Source organism: Corvus cornix, chromosome 15, assembly GCF_000738735.6.
Source record: "Corvus cornix cornix isolate S_Up_H32 chromosome 15, ASM73873v5, whole genome shotgun sequence".
Taxonomy (NCBI): Eukaryota; Metazoa; Chordata; class Aves; order Passeriformes; family Corvidae; genus Corvus; species Corvus cornix.
This window is the reverse complement of record NC_046345.1, coordinates 9,558,410-9,579,842: the sequence shown is the minus strand read 5'-3', so window position 1 is coordinate 9,579,842 and position 21,433 is coordinate 9,558,410. Positions and strand designations below refer to the sequence as shown.

The window sequence follows — 21,433 nt, the reverse complement described above, 5'->3', positions numbered from 1 at the left end:
GATAGAGAGTGAAAGCGTACTGACTGTATTGCTCTTAGACATGAGCAATTTCCCCTGTAACTTGGGTTATTGATTTTTCAAAAGTGCTCAGTGTCCTCAGATTTGAAGGATCACTTGCTTCTACTTCTTGTGGTTTCTTAAAAGAAAATTCTAAGATTATTTATAATTTTCTTAATAATTTGCAATTTTTAGCAGGTAACACTGCTTAATGTCTCTTGATGCCTCGTATTTTCAACCAAGGGAAAAAAATACTTTTGTTGCTTGACCCTCTATTGTCTTCCAGGCACAGGAAACTATATTTTGTACTCTTGTAACTGAGCTTTACTTTTTTGACAACAATATTAAATAATGGATGAGATTAAAATAATCACAGTAAGAAATCATACCCTCCCTGCCCTGCTTGAGTGCTCAGGGTTCTGAAGAGTAATGCTGAAAGCATTGTGTGTTGGCTGGGTGGATGTATCATATCAGTTTACAGTCAGGAGCAGAGCCATGCTATTGGGTAAAACAGTTTTAAATTATTATTTATGCAGTTGTGTTTGCAGCTGGTATAAAGTGCAGGACTGGTTTCACATGCCTCCACGGAGCAGGAAGAGCACACTCCTGAGCAAGGTTCTCCTGTTTCCTGTACTATGTGTGCTGTGGAAAGAGAGACAGCTGGGAAAGCATACAGGTTAGAGTGAATAGTTACATTTTAGTTTAGGAATGCAGTCTTTCTATCTGATATTTTGGCATTGTTTTGGCTTTTTTCCATTTTGATTAATTGATATTGTTTGTGCTATCATTAATCAAATGTTTTCCAGTAATGTCTTGTGCCTGTTGATGAGTATTTTCTTTAGTAGTGGCTTTTTTTTTCTCCTTCCTTTTTTTTTTTTTGAGGAGGGAAGAAGTGTATGTAAAGGGAAAGGAACTCTTCAGTAATTCCTTCTTTCTCCCTTGGGCAAAATATAAACTACAGTTTTATATGCAGTATTTTCTTTTTAAAACAATAGTGAAATAATATTTTAGTTCTCATTTGAATTGTTAGTGCTGTATGTTACTCTTCAGAAAGCTTTCTTTGGTTAGAGAGTGTTTCATTTCTTATTTTAAAATTAATTGTTGGGCAGAGACAAGATTATTGTTGTCCTAATACAGTTTCTTCCTAAGGAATGTAGTGGTGTTCTTTAGAAGCATAAAGGTAGTCTTTATCTGCAATACCTGCCTTTTGAGAAACTGGATGAAGTAGGGCTTTTCCTACTCCCAGTCCAACAATATTGATGTCTTCTGTTTTCAGTGCTGAAACCCCGTCTTCTTTTTCCTTCCTGGAGAAGGCAGGAGGGGAGCAATTGGCACAATGAGGACACAAATTCACTTTAGGAGTCTTAGTGAGCAGCTGCTTTTAAAACCTGTAATGCTAATTGATGTCTTGTTCTTACTTTGTGTGACCCATTTGTATATTTTTCTCAGTTTTTAAACTAAAATGACATAAACTTCTTTCATTAGGAAAGTAACTACTTAGAGCTTAGTTTCTCTGGAATTAAAACAGGCACAGTGGTACCTAAACCTTCTTGTCCTCTATGTATCTTTAAAGTTTCTGGAAAGGTGTGTCTACCTTTGAGTTTCAGTGAATCAAAAATAGTGGTCTTGTGTGTCAAATTTATGGTTATTTTAAAATAATGCTGTGATGAAACATGAGGATTATACTTAGCTTAACTTGCTGAGCTTCGCTTGCTTCCATCACTGTGCTTTGTAGTTGCTGTTCTTGAAGCAAATACTGTGGCGTGTTTTCAGGAACACTTCTCATGGATGAGAAACATTTGAGTTCACAGGGTCTTGTCACTGCTGACCCCCTGAGATATACTGATAACAGTATAAATGGTTTGTTCTGTGAAAGTTAGCATTAGCCTGCATTTCTTTCTGATGCCATCCATCCAGTGGGTTATGTTATTGTCTTACTTGCTGTAATAAACAGATCCAACTGTATTTACTGTGCATGCAAAGCTCATGTGTGCTGTGTCTGTCTTGGCAAGGTGTGTCAGGGCTGATGAATGTGCTCTGTAGACCTGAAAAATGTGCATTGCAAGTGGCCAGTGCTGGGTGTTTCCGTGCCAGCCAGAGCCACCGCTTTATTTACATTGCCAGGCAAGGTTGTCAGGCTTTGCCCAAATGTGTCATAGTCATATCACTGCCAGTGCCCTAACGCTCCTTGGAGCACTGGCCTTCTCACTCTGTGAGCTGTCAAAAAGTGATGGTTTTGATTGACTGGATTTATCGCAAGTGTATAGTTCTTCTTTGGGATAATTTTTTAAGTGCAGTGAGCTTCACTATAAACTGTGCTCTGGAAATTCATTTGGTTATTCCTCAAGCGTGCTGTGGGCAATTAATTTTTATCTGTAGAACGTCAAAATAGCATTCAATAGTAAAGATGCCAGTTTTACTAAAGAACTCTATCCTCTTTAGTCTTTTCAGTTTCAGTTTTCAGTTGAATAAGATCAAAAGCACAAGTAAGTGTTTGACTCATAAACATGAAAAAGGCAAGAAATAGAAGTGTGGCAACTTATATGGTAACCAGTGTTACCATCTGCTTCTGGAATTTAGTAGGCAGTTGTACCACTTTATATTATGTGTGTATAGCAAACATATTACCTTCTTGGGGCATTTCTAGTTTGGGTTTTGGTTTTCTTAGGAGACTCTCACTTCAAATTATCTCTTAGTTATTTAGTCTTCTGTGAAGGCGTTCTGATTACTAGTAGGTGCATGGCAGGATTGGTGCATTTTTGACATCATGATGATGAAAATGTAACAGCAAACTAAGTTTTCTGTGTCCGTTCATGGCAGCTTTCAGAGCTAAAGGGAATCTGGAAGCTATAAACAAATATTTTCAGTGTCTTACGATGAAGCTTCATGTTGCTTCTGTTAACAGTACTTAGGAATCTGAGGAGGCAAAACTCCTGGAGTTTTACTGACTTTTATCAAAGTCAGAATTGAAATACGCTTGTGTGCAGCTGAGGTGGTGTTCAGAAGGAAGGAGTGTTTGTAAGGGTATGGTGTTAATTTTGTTAGCTGAAATTATTTAGTACTTCTGATCACTGTGTTATGTGAAATATCTCAAGCACACAGTCATCAGTCTGCTTGTTGTGCCTTTGAAATGCTTCAGTTTTTAAGAGATGGAAATGACTAGATGTGTTTCATGTTTCTAATCAGCTGTGAGATACTGGGCTCAGCTACACCTGATCACTTACTTCCACCTGGAGTCTGTAAGACTGAAAGTGGAATGGAGATGTTGTCCTCTTAATCTTCCATCCCATGACATCTGACTCAAGTGTGATGAAGAAAACAGCTGCCAACTCTCACTCTTGCAGGAGGAGAACATCCTGATGTGTCTGGTCTTTCTGGTAGCCCATGCTTCAAGTCATGGCTGTTCTGTGGCTGTTCTCCTGTTAGCCTATGCTTCCTTGGAATTAGCAGTTGTTGTGATACCTGCAGTTTTTGGGTCTGCTGTGGCTGCTCCTGGTTTGGATAAAGTCAGCTTTGTTTTCTGAACTTTCATCTGTACTTGTGGGTGGAATGGCAGTGCTGGCAGTTCTCTGCTGCTGGAGACAGCAGGCTGGGCCAAGCTGCAGGAGTGTTCTCACTGTGGGCCATGGAACCCAGTGAGCTACTTCTGGTTTCTTCTTGGAGATAATCCTTGTAATCACATGACTTATGTTAAATTTTGTAAAATTCCATGTGTTTATTATTGTGAATTTTAATAATAAATGGTTTGAGGGAATCTGAATTTTTCAACTTCTTTGGATTTTTTGTGGAGTAAGTTTTTTCCTGCGGCTGCCGTTTTTCTCTCAGTACTGTAGTTACCGAGCTGGTGGTAATGTTTTCTCAAATCCAGTGTTGCTGGTAGTTAGGCTGTTGCCTGAATACTCCCACAATGTTTTCCTTCCCACAGTCAGAAATAAAGGACGTTGCTCCCTAATAAGCCTTTCTTTTGCTGGCTAACGAGTGAACTCAGCAACATGGGTCACTTATAAAATATCCTCTGTTCAATGCCATTTGTGGAACGAGAACTAAAAAAAAAGATTATAATTTGGAGTGGAGCTCTAGGAAGTGCTTAGTCCTTAGCAAAAATCCCCTTTAAAAAAAGGCAAAAACCATTGGTCAGTCACATGCATTTTGTTTGGCTCTAATTTGTGGTCTTTTCTGCTCTTCTGGATTTCTGATCTTTAATAGAACATTATAAAAAAAGACATTGCTTTTCATCTGTGTTTTATATTTAAAGTCTCTTTCTTTCTGCTTGTAGATTTGTTTGTAAATGCATCATAAACAGACAGCCCAGAATGAAGAAAGCAAACAGGAGTGTTGGCTCAGTGCCCAAAGTGCCTGGAGTAAATAAAGCTCAAACAAGTGAAAAAGCCAAACCAGAAAACGGCTCCTCAGTGTCTGCAGTAACAAAACTCTCCAAAACCGGGACATCGGCATCTCTTTTGAAGGTAATAACCAGTAGAACATTCTGATTATTTGTATTTTTTACAATAAAGCTTTAAAAAGAGTAGAATTTCAAGGCTTGTCTGTAATGCAGCTTAGACTAGAGGTTGCATGGGTAGCTGGAGGGAATCTGGGTAGTTACAGAGCACTGGGCAGGGTGACAGGATCTTGTGTGTCATTCATGCTGTACTTCTCATACTGCAAGATGAGATGGAGAGCAATGTGCTGTGAAGGACTTGGCTGTTCTGCAAAAGGAGAAGAGTGGAAGTTGTGTTCTGACCAATGTTATTTGTGTGATGTTATGCTTGAATGGTGTCAGTGACTAATAGGATTTGATAAGAGTTATTTACTAATTCTGAAAAAAGAACTAATGAAGTATCTAACATCAGAACTTCTTTATATCAGTGATCCATGTCGGGTCAGTGCAGCTGAATTCTTCTGGCTGTTTTGGCCTTTGCTATGTGTTGAAGTACTGCTTGAGCTGAATTTTCACAAGTTGGTTCTTGCTCCCAGAACAAGTTCAAAGGTAGAGGTTTTCTCTTACAGGGCAGTATAGGTAGGAGCATATGGTTTCCAACAAACACTCAGACATACTGAGGTGTGCTGGTGTGGAGTTTTCACCTGGGAGCAACCACATCTGGGTTGGATGGATGGAATGATCCTGCCTGGTCTGCCTCCTTTTCCTGGCATGGAGATGTGGCTGGATCCAGCTCCTTTTGCTCTCTGCAGCCCAGTGTGCAGTGCTGTGCTGCTGCTGCCCTGGAGCAAATGAACAGAGCAAGGAACAGGGTGTACAGCTGGGACCTGAACCACTGTCACTGACATACAGGAAGCCACGCAGGCCATTTAAGTAACTGGCAAATAAAGACCTAAAATTAAAGAAGTGTAAGGGTTGAGGTCTCTCTGTAATAGCTCAGTAGGATTACTGAAGTCAAAAGGTGTGTTCCATTTCTTTTCCTTTTCTTTTATGGAAGAATGGTTAATATTTTTGCTGATGAACTTGCAAGCCAGGTTTCAGGGAGGTTTTCTCCCAGTGCCCCTCCTTTCTTCCGTCACCCAATGCATCTTGCAGTTTTCTTAGCTTTAAATATTCTTTTGATGCTTGTTGACACTACTTACTTTATATTTCTAGAAACCTCTCAAAGCAACTAAAGTCCTTTGTAGTTTACTTATCAAGTTTCTTATGTCATACCTCTCAGGGAGATAAAGGAGGAGGATGATCTAACACTGAACAAATTTCACCCGGTATGCTTTCACAATTTTACTTATATTAGTAACACTTCTGGCTGTGTTTGGGTGTGGGATTGGAATTCATGACGACTTATGTTTGAGGCACAATGAAAGTTTTCTCTTGATTACTAAGGCTTATCTCAGGTTTATGTTACAGCCAGGCTTACTCATACAGTTGGATGTCTTTTACTAGTTATGGTGCTGTTGTGCCAACTGTGTGACTTAGTGATAGTGATGAATCTTCTTTGAGTGTTCTGTACTTATATAACAAAGTTAGTTGTTTGTGGGGGTTTTTTATTTACTGTTACTGACAAATCACGTAATTACTGGCTTGAAAGAAGTATCAATAAAAGTTGCATTTTAAAATTTTTTTTGGTATAATTTTATATTTGATACTGTTGATGAAACATTTGGCACATTGTTTTCCTCACAGAGGTTGTAAGGTATTCTCTTAGAGTTGATGAATTGGTGTGTGTTCTGAATTTCGTTTAATGTTCTTTGACAAAAAACAAACACTGGCATTAAATAACTTCATTGCAATGCTTACTGATTTATTCAGTCCTTTGAGTTGGATATTGAATGAAAGGCCCCTATTAAAGAGTAGAAATACAGTACTATAACAATCTTGGTTCAGTCAGAAATAATGTTGCAAAACTGAAAATTATTTTGTAATTATAGTATCCTCCTCATGATATAACTATAGGCCAGTGTTCAGCTTTGGGTGGGCTTCTTTAACTGCATTGTTCCATACATTTGTCTTTTTTTGTGGAGTTTTCAAAGTGTGTGGACAATGAGCACAGGAAGAAACTTTGAGACCCGCTCTTCAGTACAGCTGAGCCTGCCCCGGGGTTGGTTTGTCTGGCTGCTTCTGAATGCGCTCGGTCGGTTCCTTCTCTGTAGTTTTTGTCTCCCACTTTGCCCAGGACTTGTGTAAATGTTCAGGACCCCACATACATTATTATTATAGAAGTTTAACTGCCAGCCACTTTTAGTTTTTAATCTGTCAAAAAATACAAATAATGTGTTCTTATTTTTAAGATCATTATTTTTTGACTTCTTCAGCTAATGAGCTTGTGATCCTGCTAACACTTCCAACTGCAATTAGACAGCAGCTGTAGTTCACATGAATTGCAAAATCCAGTGTCCCTGAAAAGCCAGGACTTGGAGACCAATATTTGAATATTAAAAATTAGAGTGTATTTTCAGCATTCATGTGTCTAGGCTTCTATTCTGTTTGCAAAATGCAGTAACTTAATTACAGATTGTTGTGAAGTCTGATGTTTGAAAAACTCTAATGCAGCAACAGCAATCATCAAAGAACATCTGAGGTAGGAATAATTATATATATATAAAGGGATTTGAATGAGATGCAGTAAATAGGATGTACCTGTTGAGAAACTAAGATGAAATTAATTGTATAGGTCATTATTCAAGTTTCGTTGCACTGAAAGAAAGTTGTGAGAGGAAAACAGAATGTGAATTGTATAATTATAAAGTGGCTTTTTATACAGAAAATCAAAATAGGTCTGGATGAACATTTCTAATTATGATATTTTCTAATTTTTCATATTCTAATGTAGGAGTTTTAATGCTAAGCAAGATGGAACAGTTCTCAGTAAATGGGAAAAAGTTGTTTAATAAATATACACCATTGCTTTTGCTTCGATTAAAAAGATATGCTACAAAAATACTTTGATTTTAAAAGTTCTGAATGGTTGCCATTGTGGGCCATTAAGAAGAGAGCTGCTGGTTTGTAATTTTTCCAAAGCTTTGCTAAATAGTTTTCTTTGCCAAGAGTATAATGTTACAGCTTTGAGAAACTGTTTACTAATTGGCTTCAGTGGAGGCAGTGCCTTCCAACCTAGACCAGGAATAGTTTATGGGTAAGTCAGAAGAAGAATGGCTGTCTTAAATTCCTTTGTTCAGCAAGGACTGGAGATGACTAATGTCTGAAAGTGTGTATTTTACTTAGGTTTTTTTTTCTTCAAGCTGAGTCACATCTTGACCTATTTGGCTTGATAACATGTATTTGTACTGTAAGTGTCTAAAAGCTTAGTCTAATTTCCCCACTCTTTCAGCAGGGTAAAAATGCTGACAGCTCATAGTCTGTTTGAACTCTCCCGTTTGCAGGGGGGTGGGCAGATTCAGCAGCAAAGCAGAAAATCACTGTTCTGTGCCTTTTTGTAATACCATGGTTTAGGTAATAGTTTCACAGGGTTGTTTCCCTCCCCCTCTACCCCCATGCCCACAAAATCAGTTTCAATTAGGTACAAAATCTAATTAGATCACAGGACCAGGACTGTTGTACACCCGTAGTTTGTGCTCAGCCCATCCTCCCCACCTGACTTGGGTGGGCTTTATGGGTTTTGTAGCCCTCTGACATGATTGCTTTCCTATTTGTATTTCCATCGCCTATGCCTGTTTGCATGCCTGTGTGACATGGCAAATCAAGGAGCTGGTTTGACTTCTGGGATGAAGAAGCCCTTGGAAAAGCCTTGTTTGCACAGCAAACAACAATGGCATTTTCACAGCAGAAAAGCCAGCTTTAGATGCACACCAGACTAGATCCTTGGAGTGATGTGTTCTCTTCCAGCCTTTTATAAACCTTTTTAGAATGCTACACTACTTCTGACATGATTCAATAAAAGCATTCTTGTCCTAGAGGATTTTACCCTTACAAATAGATGTTTCTATCTGTAAATTTTCTATATTTCTATCAATTGCATGCAGAGCAAATATGTTCTCCTCCCAAGCTCCCTTTTGTTTTGCAGCTGCTCTTTGTAAATGGCACAGATCCCATCCCTGCTCTTTCCACAATGTTGTGATCAGTGTTCCTAGCTGTTCTGGAATTGGCACTTGCAAAAAGAGACTGTAGAGAATAGTGTGACATGCAACTATTTTTTAAATTAAGCAAGTGTACCTTTTTTCTTAATGTATAGAATTGTAATGTCTGGCATATAGTTTTTAATGTGAATACGTGTGGGAGCTGGAAGTTACAAACTTGCAGACGTGATGTAAAGCAAGTGGTTAAGTCCTAAGCACTACCTTTTAGCTGGGATGTTGGAGGAGAGTTCAAATGTGTTATCCAGCTGAATAATTTAGTTGCTCAAGGAATGCTGCTAGCACAGCTGTTTTCTTTTAATTTCTTTTTTTGCCCATATAATGGGAAAAATGTTGAGCGTATTTTGATTTTCACCATTTGAAATATTGCATTTTAAAGAGTATAAAGTCTGCCAATTAATGCTTAAGAGCTTAGTATTTCCAGAGTTTGCTTTATTCTGAAAGATGTGTTCTCTGTTTGGAAAAATTCTCTAGTTGTTGAGAATCCTGTGCTTGCTGCCTTGTCACCTTCCAGGCAGATTTTGTGGCTAACAGTAGTTTCAGGAACAATCATATGAGGTTAGACAAAAAGTTCATCAAACAAATACCCCATTTCTGAGAGTTCCTAGTAAAGAGCATGAAAGCAAAGCAAGGATATATGGTGAGGGTGGCTTTCCCCCTGCTTCTGTCCTAGTTTCTAGTGATTTGTAGTTTAGTATTTTGAGCTAGAAATTGTATTTTGCTAATGTTGGATTGATTTTTGTTCTTCTTTGATTTGATGTTTTTGTTGTGAATTTGTCCACCAGAAAACATTTGATCATATTCAATTGAAGGATATTATACTAACTTCCTGGTATTTGGTGGTTTAATTATCTAAGAATTGCTTTCACTTTGATGCATAAGCAAACTTTCAGTCAAAATTGAGAAGTTTTATGCTATGATGTGTTACTGTGCTTTAACTGATTTTTTTTTTTTTCCCTTCTCCTTGGTACTTGAAACATTAAGAATTTTTTGGGGAGGGAGAGAAGACTCAGTTTCAATGGTCACTCATATGTAAGGAGTTAAACTTCCATTTCAGTTTACCAACTCTGCACAGTGCAGTGCACTTACACTTTTCAACATTCTTGCATGTACTTTTTAAACTGAGGGAATCTTTAACAGTAGAAATGTTGGCTATGCAGACTTCTGGGCCAGCTGCCTTAAAGCTGCTTCTTCCCTTTCTTTCAGACTAAGAGTAACGATGACCTCTTAGCAGGGATGGCTGGTGGTGGTGGAGTGACAATGACCAATGGTGTCAAGACCAAGAAGAACACTTGTGTATCAACAGCATCTCCAGCTCCAGGGACAACCATGAACAGTCTGGAAAACAAACCCAAAACTATTGCAGGTAAACGGATATATTGATTCTGAAAGGTGGAAGTTGGGGAGCTTTTTATTTTCATTTAATATATTGAGGATCCAGGCTGCCTATTGAAGTGCTCAGTAACACCATGGTCAAATCACACACCTTCTGAACTCTTTTCCTGTTTTTAATAATGTAATTGGTTCTTTGGAGGGTGTTCCTTTTAATTTTTTTCAGTACTGACTATGCAACTATTATATAAAATGAAATAATAGAATTAATTTAGAGAATTGCAGATTTTTCTAAAATTGTCTGTTTAAAAAATCCATGACATAAGCACTAAATCTCTAAGATGGCTTGTTATAGTGAACATTTTGAACATTTTGTATTGCTTTATAGAAATAAAGTAAGAGGGCTTTCAGAAGCTGTTCAGAAAAGTGAAATCATTTAGTGTGTTATCGATATGGATTGAAATAGGTCTTGCCTTCCGTTGCTGTGTTTTGGATTCAGTAACGCTTGCAAAGCTCTAAAGCATCTGGAAATAAAGTAATAATAATCTATCCTCATTTTTATGCAATGAGATGAAAATACAGAAAATAGAAAATGCTGAATGTTGGGTTAATGTTTACTTTCAATGTTTTCTATGAAGTGTATTTACCAGTGTGATTCAGAAAATCAACCACTGTGTTGCTGATACCAGGCACACAGCCTTCTGTGACAGATACTGTATTTTAAATTCATGTTCCTAACTTTCAAAAAACATACAGGTACAAGTTCTACAACGAAGCGTAGCATTTCATCTGGAAATAAAGAGTCAAGCTCTTCTAGAGAGAGAATCCGGGATCGTTCTCGTTTGAGCCAGAGCAAGAAGCTGCCTCTGGCGGGCCAGGGGCCCAGTGACACGGTGCTGGCAAAGCGCTCCCGCAGCCGCACCAATCCAGAATCTGATATCCGGATGAGCAAGTCCAAGTCAGACAATCAGATCAGTGACAAAGCTGCACTGGAAGCAAAGGTGAACGATCTTCTGACATTAGCAAAAACTAAAGATGTGGAAATCTTGCATCTGAGAAATGAATTAAGGGACATGCGTGCTCAGCTGGGACTCAACGAAGATCATCTCGAGGGGGATGAAAAATCTGAAGAGAAAGAAGCCGTTGTTGTCCATCAGCCAACTGATGTAGAGTCTACACTGCTCCAGTTACAGGAGCAAAACACTGCCATCCGAGAAGAGCTCAACCAGCTGAAGAATGAGAATCGAATGTTAAAAGACAGACTAAATGCTTTGGGCTTTTCTTTGGAACAAAGGCTAGACAACTCTGAAAAGCTCTTTGGCTATCAGTCTTTGAGTCCAGAGATTACAGCTGGCAACCACAGCGACGGTGGGGGCACTCTGACATCTTCAGTGGAAGGTTCTGCTCCTGGATCAATGGAAGACTTATTAAGTCAGGATGAAAACACTCTCATGGACAACCAACACAGTAACTCCATGGATAATTTAGACAGTGAGTGCAGTGAAGTTTATCAGCCACTGACATCAAGCGATGATGCCTTAGATGCGCCATCATCTTCAGAATCTGAAGGAGTACCAAGCATAGAAAGATCTAGGAAGGGAAGCAGTGGCAATGCCAGTGAAGTATCCGTAGCTTGTCTGACAGAACGGATACATCAGATGGAAGAGAATCAACACAGTACAGCTGAAGAGCTCCAAGCCACACTACAAGAGCTTGCAGATTTGCAACAAATAACACAAGAGCTGAACAGTGAGAATGAAAGACTTGGAGAGGAAAAAGTAATCCTGATGGAGTCTTTGTGTCAGCAAAGTGACAAGTTGGAACACTTCAGCCGTCAGATCGAGTATTTCCGGTCCCTTTTGGATGAACACCATATTTCCTATGTAATTGATGAAGACATGAAGAGTGGGCGCTACATGGAGTTGGAGCAGCGTTACATGGAGCTGGCAGAGAACGCTCGCTTCGAGCGGGAGCAGCTGCTGGGGGTTCAGCAGCACTTGAGCAACACTTTGAAGATGGCAGAACAAGACAACAAGGAAGCTCAAGAAATGATAGGGGCATTAAAAGAACGGAATCACCACATGGAACGGATTATTGAGTCAGAGCAGAAAAGCAAAACAGCTCTGGCTTCTACCTTAGAGGAGTACAAAGCCACAGTAGCCAGTGACCAGATTGAGATGAACAGGCTGAAAGCTCAGCTAGAGCATGAAAAGCAGAAAGTGGCTGAGTTGTATTCTATACACAACTCTGGAGATAAATCAGATATACAAGATCTTCTGGAGAGTGTCAGGCTGGATAAGGAAAAAGCAGAGACCTTGGCCAGTGGTCTGCAAGAAGAGCTGGCACACACCCGCAATGATGCCAATCGACTGCAAGATGCCCTTGCTAAGGTAGTGCTTAAAACACTGTTGCATTCTAACATCCCATGTACATGATGACCTATTGGCCTCTGTAGTTCTTTTAGAAGTAAAAGATTAATTGTGAGGTTCATTGGATTACAGTAATGTTAGGACTGGTTACTTTCTCTTTTGTTATGAAAAGGATGGCAGTATTTGGAAAAATTATATGGATACATTGAGCTACAGGGTAACTGTTGTGTTACTTTTTAAAAATACTTAAACTCCACAAATTATTTCAATGGCCAAACTTAAACAGCATTTAAGATACTGTACTAATGTAGTGCTTAAATTGCACACCTTCTGCAAGACTGATTAGGTTTTGGATGAACATGTTTACTTCCAGTTCTGTTTTGATTCAAATATTTCTAATTTATGCAGTAGATATGTCTAGTAAAAGCATTTACTGTAATTTAATATAAAAGCAAGAATCACACAATTTATTTAATAACTTTACATATGCATTTAAAGGTCTGTCTTCCTGAAGAGACAATTTATGCCAAATTTAATGTGTGAACTATGTATTAGCTGCAAATGAACATGTTGGTCATGATCACGAACCTGTTAGAATCAACCTTAATTTGGGGTTAAAAAAAAAATAATAATTTTAATAATTGAAGCTGGAGAGTGCTATTAAAATAAAAACCACTGAAACAGACTTAAAAGCAGGGTATTTTGTCTATTAAACTTGGTGCCTGCCTGCATTGCCCACCCCAAGCCACAGCCTTATTTCTCTTGTTTTTCTGACACCTTATTTTTGCGGTTGGGTTAATGTTCCGGTGCCTCTGATCGTAGCCTGTTACTTACGTTACAGTTTTGTGAGGTAGGATAAAAAAGCCTCTTCCCCTGCTCCTGACAGGGAGAAGTCAACCACTTCTTCCCTTCCCTGTTTTTCTTTTTCAATTTAATAGTTTATCAGATTCCTCTGAGAACTGCTTCAACTCACTAATGCACCTTGCACACAAGTGTGAAACTTGCTTAAGGAAATCACTCATGACACAGGTCCAGCAAGCACTAAAATTGATGCACAAGAGAGCGGGCTTTTTCTTTTTTGGCAAGAGAAAGGAAGGGTAAAGAGTTTTCCCCACCACCCTGTCCCTTTTCCATGGCAGCTGGATGTTAAATTGGATCAGCTGCTCATGAAACCTCAGCCATGGTACAACTGCTTCACTTGTATGCAGGGCACTGCTGTTAGAGTAGCCAGGAATGCTCATATACCCAGCCTGGGAAAAAAGTTTAACTTTGGCTTAGGAAAACAGTTGCACTAGAACATTGCATAGTCAAAGGCTTGCACTTCTATATTTTTCTGTTTGCAGAAATAGATTGTTAAATGTGGTAGTTACAAAACTGAAAGTATGTTTAATATTCAACTAAGATATATTCTTCAGGTTGAAGATGAATACCGAGTGTTCCAAGAAGAAGCCAAGAAACAAATTGAGGATCTCAATGTGACTCTAGAAAAACTTCGGGCAGAACTAGATGAAAAAGAGACTGAGAGGAGTGACATGAAAGAAACAATCTTTGAGTTGGAGGATGAAGTAGAGCAGCACCGTGCTGTGAAGCTTCATGACAATCTTATCATATCTGATTTGGAGAGTAAGTATTACGCATTTCTCTCGAGAGAAAGGATAATTTAAGAAAAGCTCAAGAAGAACACTGTAATTCTGAAAATATTTTCACTTGTCTTTTGTATGTCTGAATTCAAGTCAGACTGGGTTTTGCAGAATCTTTACACACTGGGGAAGAAAAAAATCAAGTCGGCTTAGCTATTCTAGACCCACTTGGTGTGGGAATACAAACCTGTGAATAGAGAAGAAATATGAAATCTGCTAATACCGTTTTCAAGTTGTTCTTCAAAGTAGAAAAACATTTAGTAGAACACATGTTTACTGTGTACCTGTCTAGCTCTCTGTGCCTTAGTTCCCCCTCTGATCTTGAAGACCTGCTCAGACATTCCTACCACGGGCTGGAATTCTGCAATTAATCTCCATCTAAATAAGAACGTGGGCAACTCTACCCTGGCAAGCTATATTTGCACAGTGCTACTTACAGAATTCAAATATCTGTTAGTCTTCCATGTTATTCAAAGATGAAACAAGATAGCAAAAAAACCAAAGCATGATTCCTTCTAACAGCAAGGGAAATATTCATAGAAAAGGTTCTAAATTGGTCTGCTATCAAGAAAAGTTAGTGTCTTAAGCAAGCTAAATTGTTTATTCAAGCTCAGTATCTTCAGACATGGCTGTGAGTGTTGTTTCCCTGAGCAACCCTTTTTTATCTTGAAAGACAATCACCGTTTCTCTTTACAAAATTGTTCTAAGTTTTTTCCCTTTCTGTGCTAAAAGACAGTCATTTTGTAGCAAAGACTCAAAAAGGTTGAACACTTTTCTACTTGTTTTGTTTTGTCCATTAACTGAAATACACTCATACAGGGAACAGCACCATAGTCAAGTAGATATTTAGGTATCTGCCCAGCAATACCTGATTACGAGGCAGCTCTGATTTTTAGATTCTTCTGCTTTGTGGGTACAAACTAGCTGTCAGATACTTAATTTCAAATGGTAAAAATTCAGGCAGACAAACCTCTGCCAGGGGAGAAATTCTCAACAAAAATTGCGACAGTCTTTGTTATTCATTGGTCTTGAAATAGTTTGGAAAATTCATCTGGACCAGCCAATGTCCTGACATGATCTTTTTGGAGGAAGCAAGCTGTTATTTTAGTTACAGGCTGGAAGGAGAGTGGCATCTAGTGGCAGTAAGAAAGGATGGCACCCGAAAAATTATATCGACTTTAAAAAGTGTAATTTTTCTGACAACTTTAAAATGCTGTTTATTGTGGAGTCATAGTTAAACCTCTTACAGGGTTTTGAGGTAGTCTCTTAAGTACTGACAGCATAGAACATTGTGAAAAATCTGGGACTTAGAGGTAGTACATACAACATTTAAAAGATAGAATTCTAAACACAAAATGGAAAATTGTAACCTAAAGGATTTACCAAAGACAGACTTTACACTTAGGAGAAAGATGCCTCATAGATGAGGTGGTGAGTGTTAATTCAGTTTAATGATTAATCAACACAAATAGTAATGTAGGAATGGAAACACTCCAAGCACTGGTACTTAGGGCGCACTTCACTGTGGGCTTTTCAAACACCAAAAAGAGGCACAAGGAACCTAGAACGGAACATTTTTCACAGTAATCCGCATATTGAACTGTCATATTTTAGCTGTTAATATGTCTGGCTGCAGAAACAGGGATCTCTTTGATGTGTGCAGTAGGATGCAAATTGCATTGATTAAAAACACACAGTATGTTCCTGACTTCCATCCAGATGTGGTGAGAGCTGCAGTCACTGCAGCTGAGCTCGTTACTGGTGGGATGAGGAGTTTTAAGCATAGTGCTAAAAGGGCCTGGAGGGGAAACCTAATGAGGACCAGCTGAGGGCACTTGTTTGTCCAGCCTGGAGGAGACTGAAGGGAGACCTTGTTGTGGTCTTCAATCTTTGCTCTCTGTGACTGGTGACTTGAGGAAATGGCTGGAGCTAAATCAGGGGAGGTTTGGGCTGGATACCAGGAAAAGGTTCTTCACCCAGAGGGTGGTTGGCCACTGAATAGGCTCCCCAGGACAGTGGTCACAGCCCCAAGACTGACAGAGCTCAAGGAGTGTTTGGACAATGCTCTCAGGCACAGGGTGGGTTGTTGGGGTGACCTGTGCAGGGCCGGGATTTGGACTCTGTGATCCTGATAGGTCCCTTCCAACTCAGGATATTCTATGATTCTATTTTATGTAAAAAGTCTAAGAAATATTAAAATAACCTGTATGTTTTATATCCTCCCTACTGTGCTGAGCTGGAGCAGGCAGTGGGGAAGGCTGACACTGCACTAGATGGCGCGTTCCCTCTGGGTTTCACTTCTGACTCTCAAAAACTCAGTAGTCAGGTAGCCCAGCTGGCACATTAGTCATCCACAGTAACTAAGGGGGAAATAGAAACCTATTATTCTCCCAAGCAGTTAATAAGAGTTTGTGAGGAAATTTTTTCTGGAAGAGTTTGACTCCTGATGTGCAGAAACTGTGTATTTGTAGGTTAGCTTACCACTTCTCAGAGGTTTCTTCTGAAGAACAAAAATAACCATTGCTTGTTCTCTTAGCACAGGGTGCATGTGCATGTAGGTTCTCCTAGTCTGTAACTATTTAAGTCAGTAAATTTTTAGGACAAGGGTAGGTGAGCTAGAAGGTGAATATATTTAATTTTCAGTGAATAGTTCTTTTATGGAGCTGACAGCGTTAGTTTTAATTCTGCTATATCTCATTTGAAAAGGATCTTGACAGCAGTTATGAAATGAAATGTTTACATTACCATATTTTGTTAGTACTTTTTCTTTTTTTTCTTTTTTTTTTTTTTTTTTTTTTTTTTGCTAATGGTGGTCCCTTAAAAAGTCAGCTTTCTTGCTGTGTAGGCGTATTGTCTGACATGATGATCTCAAAAGCAAGATTGATCTACGAGTTGCCTGAGCTTTGGTATTTGTACCCATTTCCTCTTCCTTACAGAAGGAAGCTGTATTTCTTAAACTGCGCTGTGTATTTGTGATTGTGCTGGGATAGCTATTTCTAGGCTAAAGAATCAAAATGCTCTCCCAGTAGAAGGCATGCCTGTGTTACCAGTACAAAAACTGTGAGAGTGTCCATTGTGGAATTGCCTGTGTCAGAATGACTTCATTTAGTGTCCTTTCCCAGGAATTGTCATGTCATTTTTTTCTGAAACTACTGCACGTATCTGAATATTGTTAGTATTTTTCCCTTATGTTTTCACCAGAAATGATTGAAATTAAACAACTGAACGTTGATACTCATTTTTATTTCAAAGTGATAAATTCTAACTGCTAGTTATAATTAGTAAAAATTGCAGATATAGAACATCATGATACCTTTTCCCTGGTAGCCTTACAAAATTCTTCCTCCCACCCCTAGCTCTAGTTGTAATGGTTTTCTTTACCATTTGTAGTCTGCACGTCCCATAATTTTTTTTTCTGCCTGTTAGGTAGAGGCAAGGCCTTGTCAAACTGTGGTTTAAATTAATATAATTTTGTGAAATGTAGATGTAATTGGATCATGCAGTAAAACACAAGCTTGCTGATTTGCCATTTTTGATTATCCTATTCATTCATCAGAAGAGTCTCCTTGTTCTTCATTTACCCTAACGTGTAGTTACTTTTTCTTTTATCTCAGTCTTTATTGTCTGTGATCCTTAAAAGAAGGAGACTGGATAACGCTAGAAGTACCTGTCCTACCATACTGAAAATTCAGGCATGTGGAGGTGGAAAGAGTTTGTTAGAGAAGAATGTGGAGTTTGTGGGGACGCAGAAAGGAAAGATGCCAAATGGCAACTTCTACGTATTTTGACTACTTGAATTTTCAGGCTGTAGTTGGTGGAAGAGGTGAAATCACTTCTATTAGTCATCATTTCTCACCGTATTTCAAATTCAATTGCAATTTGATGGGCTGGTTTTTTTTTAATCTCCTTGATTGATTGAGGAGGAGAGAGAGCACTGTTTCCAACATCTGCTGTAAACTGCTCTGTATTGTTTATGGTACCTGCAGCATATTCAGACCATTGTGTTTTACTTCAAAGCATAAATACACTAAAATGTAATGGTGCGTTTCATAACTCACAGAAGCTCAAAACAGTGGCACTACACAAGCTTTAGCTGTGGGTGCATTTATGGTTTCTGGTTTGTAGTTATTTTTAGATAGTTTGCTTTTAGTACTACTGCAAATTTTGTTTTTAAAAACATTTTTTCCTTGAACTGTTTTAAAAGTGAAAATGAACATCAGCTTGACTTGTTCCAAAATGTATTTAAAGGGAAAGGTGGGGGTGATGCCTTGAAGTGGCTACCTGAAAACAGAAGCTAGACAAGAATAAGAGAATAAAAGTAGCTTTTTATTTGAGGGCCTTCAAAGGTACACCTTGGGAGTGTAAAGCCTACGAGGGGCTCCACCCGAGATGGGTGCTGGGTCATGGGTTCTTCACACTTTTATAAGTTTGGTCCGTTTGCATATCAGGGTTAATTCTCCAATTATAACTTCAGTTAATGATGTAATTACCCCAAGTTTGCCCCTCCTTTTCAAAGACTTTTAGTTTACACATTTTGGGGACTGGGACAATCAAGGTGTCCTTGAAGAGCAAAGCTAGAGAGGCTTTGTTACGTCTGACCAGCACGAGAGAACAGTAGTTAACAGGCCACATGAAACTTCAGAGTTACACACTAGGCAGTACAGGATTTGAAAAATATAAAAGTTAAAACCTAAGGCATCAGGGGGAGCAAGTTTTATAACTTTGACCTAAAGCTGGCTGCTTATTTCTGAATTTAGCTCAAACAAGTTGTGTATAAAGAGACAAGCTAAAAATTGGAGGGCTTTGCTTGAGTATCATGGTAGCATGAGATTTGAGTGGCCCACCCTGTAGGCTTATCTTCAAAGCTTAAAGATCAGCTGGGTGCAACTTGAAATGGGCAGTCTTACAAGGAGGAGATAAATACAGAAGTATCTGTCTAATTTTCCAACTTTTCCAAGTTTGAAAGGTTATCATGTTTTCAGGCCAGCTGAGGTTTATATGATTCTTGTAAAGAAATTAACTGTGCCTTAAAAAGTCCCTGTACTTGGTGCTGTTGAGGAAGGTTTTGTGTTTTGAATAGCCTAAATATATTAGGCATGTTCAGTCATGTTGTGGAAAGAGCATTGCTAATATACAGGAAAAGTATTTGTTTCCAGCAGGTGTTAGGATAATTAACCTGAACAAAAAAATGCATTTAGTCAGTTTCTTCATCATTTTTACAGTTTTTACAGTCACACGATGCTACAGAAATAAAACATCCTAGAATCCAAGACTCAGTGAAGTGACACACCAATTAGAAATTTATGCTGTGTTCTTCTTCATTAGTTGCTTTGTTTTAAGAATGGAGTCATCAATCACATTGTCCTTGTGTATTGAATAAAGTCACAAATGAATAATAATTACAGTAGCCAGTCTGTCAGACGCCACACAGGAGCTGCTGGTGATTCGGCTGTGAACCCTTTTGTGTTGCTGCTGACAGATTTAGGGGGACCATCTTTCTCATAACACGAGCTCACAGACTGTTTGGCCTTTTGCTGTAAATATAGTTTGCTTTGACCTCAAATAGTAGCTTGATAGACAAGAATGTCAGATTCTTGGGGACATGAGTTCAATTTTATCCCTGTGGAAGGCACTGCTGCGAGTGTTGTGTCAGCTGCTTTGTGGAGAAATTAAACTGTGAATCAAAAGGCTTCGTGTAGCTGCAGCTTATGTTTGAGGAGAGAAAACCCCCAGACATCCATGTTTTTAGGATCCTTTCATGTTAAATTACCTACCTTGTTTACTTGCTCTTTGTTATTGCTTTGTCATTTTAATATGGTGATTTGGGATTTGTATAAGAATTGACTTGCTTATGCTGCTCACCTTACCAGTCACAGAGAAATGTGTACCTATTAACACCCTCTGGCAAATTTATTCCTTCTCATACTGTGTTTCTTCAGATGTCTTTGGTTATAAAAATATCTTCTCTGAGTAAGTCTTCAAAAATATTTGCAGGTCTTTTCAGTTACTCATTTTTAGGTAAATTAATCCCTGACTAAGATCTTACAGGGAATTTAACTTTTTTCCCAGATACAGTTAAAAAACTTCAGGACCAAAAGCATGACATGGAAAGAGAGATCAAGAATCTTCACAGGAGACTCCGGGTGGGTAGAAACTGAAAAAGTTAATAAATTGTAAGCTTAGAATGTCATAAGACCAGCATATGAAATTGTGAAAAGATAATATGATTAGATATAATGCCAATAAAATAATTATTTCTGAGAGACAGGCATAATGGGAATATATTTACTAATCTATAGGCACCAAACAATGCTAAAAATTTCTCAGTGTCACAAAGATATGATGTTGGGTTTCGGAGAAAATGTTCCTGTGTATTTTGATGTGGAGTTTAATATTATATATTCTTTTCCACCACTTTGAACATTTTATTTGTCTCCAGAAAAGAAATTAATGACTTTCAAAGTCTAGTTACTTCCAGCAAAACCTCTTCAATTTAACTTGGAGTTAGGTTGTGCCTAACACTGGACGAGTGCCTCTGCCATTCCTGTAAATCGTTTCCTTTAACAGCATAGGAAAACTATGAATAATAAGGATAACTTTTATTTTTAACTTCCAAATTCATGCTTCCAGGAGGAGTCAGCAGAATGGCGTCAGTTCCAGGCAGACCTGCAGACTGCAGTGGTTATAGCCAATGATATCAAGTCCGAGGCCCAGGAAGAGATCGGGGACCTGAAGCGCAGATTGCACGAAGCTCAGGAGAAAAATGAGAAGCTCACTAAGGAGCTGGAGGAGATAAAGTCACGCAAGTATGCAAATGACAGCAGGGATATATGGTCTCTTTTGCAGGGGAGGTGCAGTTTTGGAAATCCAGATTGTTAATTATTGAGACTCCAGATGTTTTTAAATCCTCCCACTGTGAGGATCCATATTTCAGCAAGCTGCTTTATGCTGCTTTCAGCGGTCAAAATAGGTACACTTACAACAGCAATATTTGTTTCTTTATACTGTATACTTCATCCACACAGGGTTTTACGAAACCAGGTCGGGGTGGAGGATTTTTTCAGTTTAACAGCTAAACATGATTTCGCTTCCCACAGTGTGAAAAACAAGCAGTGTTGGCTTTTCTGTACCATCATTAATATTTCTTATTAGCAGCCAAGGCTTTTGGTGTGGTTAAAAACACAGCTGGGTTTTTACCTGAGAAGAAACCATCATCTAGTTCTGGATATAACCTGTACTGTTTTCTTTCCACTGATAATTAGAGGTGCTTTGTATATAAAAACAAAAATAATCCAAATTGTGATGTATTGTGGCTTGAATTAGGTGCTCCAGATATTTAGAAACTGAGTCTTTCAGAAGTATGAGTGTCCTCAAACAGGAACATCTTGGACAGCACCATTTGAATCCTGACTGCATTGTCTTTAGGGGTCAGATATGTATATAGCTTACAGTAATGATGTTTGTTGTGTATATAGTGAACAATTGTTTTCTGCATGAATGGGAATTTTGTAGGATTTACATCACATTTAGCCCAGTATCCAACAGGATAGGAGATAGCACAGG

General features: G+C 38.6%; 1 protein-coding gene across 2 annotated transcripts in view; it reads left to right on the top strand.

The window, feature by feature from the left end:
• SPECC1L (sperm antigen with calponin homology and coiled-coil domains 1 like) overlaps positions 1-21,433 on the top strand; it is a 63,502-nt gene that overhangs the window by 9,500 nt on the left and 32,569 nt on the right. Inside the window, exons 1-7 of one of the 2 annotated variants that reach the window (XM_010398116.4) lie at positions 596-673; positions 4,274-4,463; positions 9,736-9,895; positions 10,618-12,251; positions 13,646-13,853; positions 19,940-20,013; positions 20,501-20,676. In XM_010398116.4, coding sequence (XP_010396418.2) covers positions 633-673; positions 4,274-4,463; positions 9,736-9,895; positions 10,618-12,251; positions 13,646-13,853; positions 19,940-20,013; positions 20,501-20,676 — 2,483 coding nt within the window. In that variant the 5' untranslated portion in view covers positions 596-632. Of the gene's footprint in view, positions 1-595; positions 674-4,273; positions 4,464-9,735; positions 9,896-10,617; positions 12,252-13,645; positions 13,854-19,939; positions 20,014-20,500; positions 20,677-21,433 lie in introns of those variants that run through there. The other variant, XM_039560980.1, reaches the window with a different exon arrangement.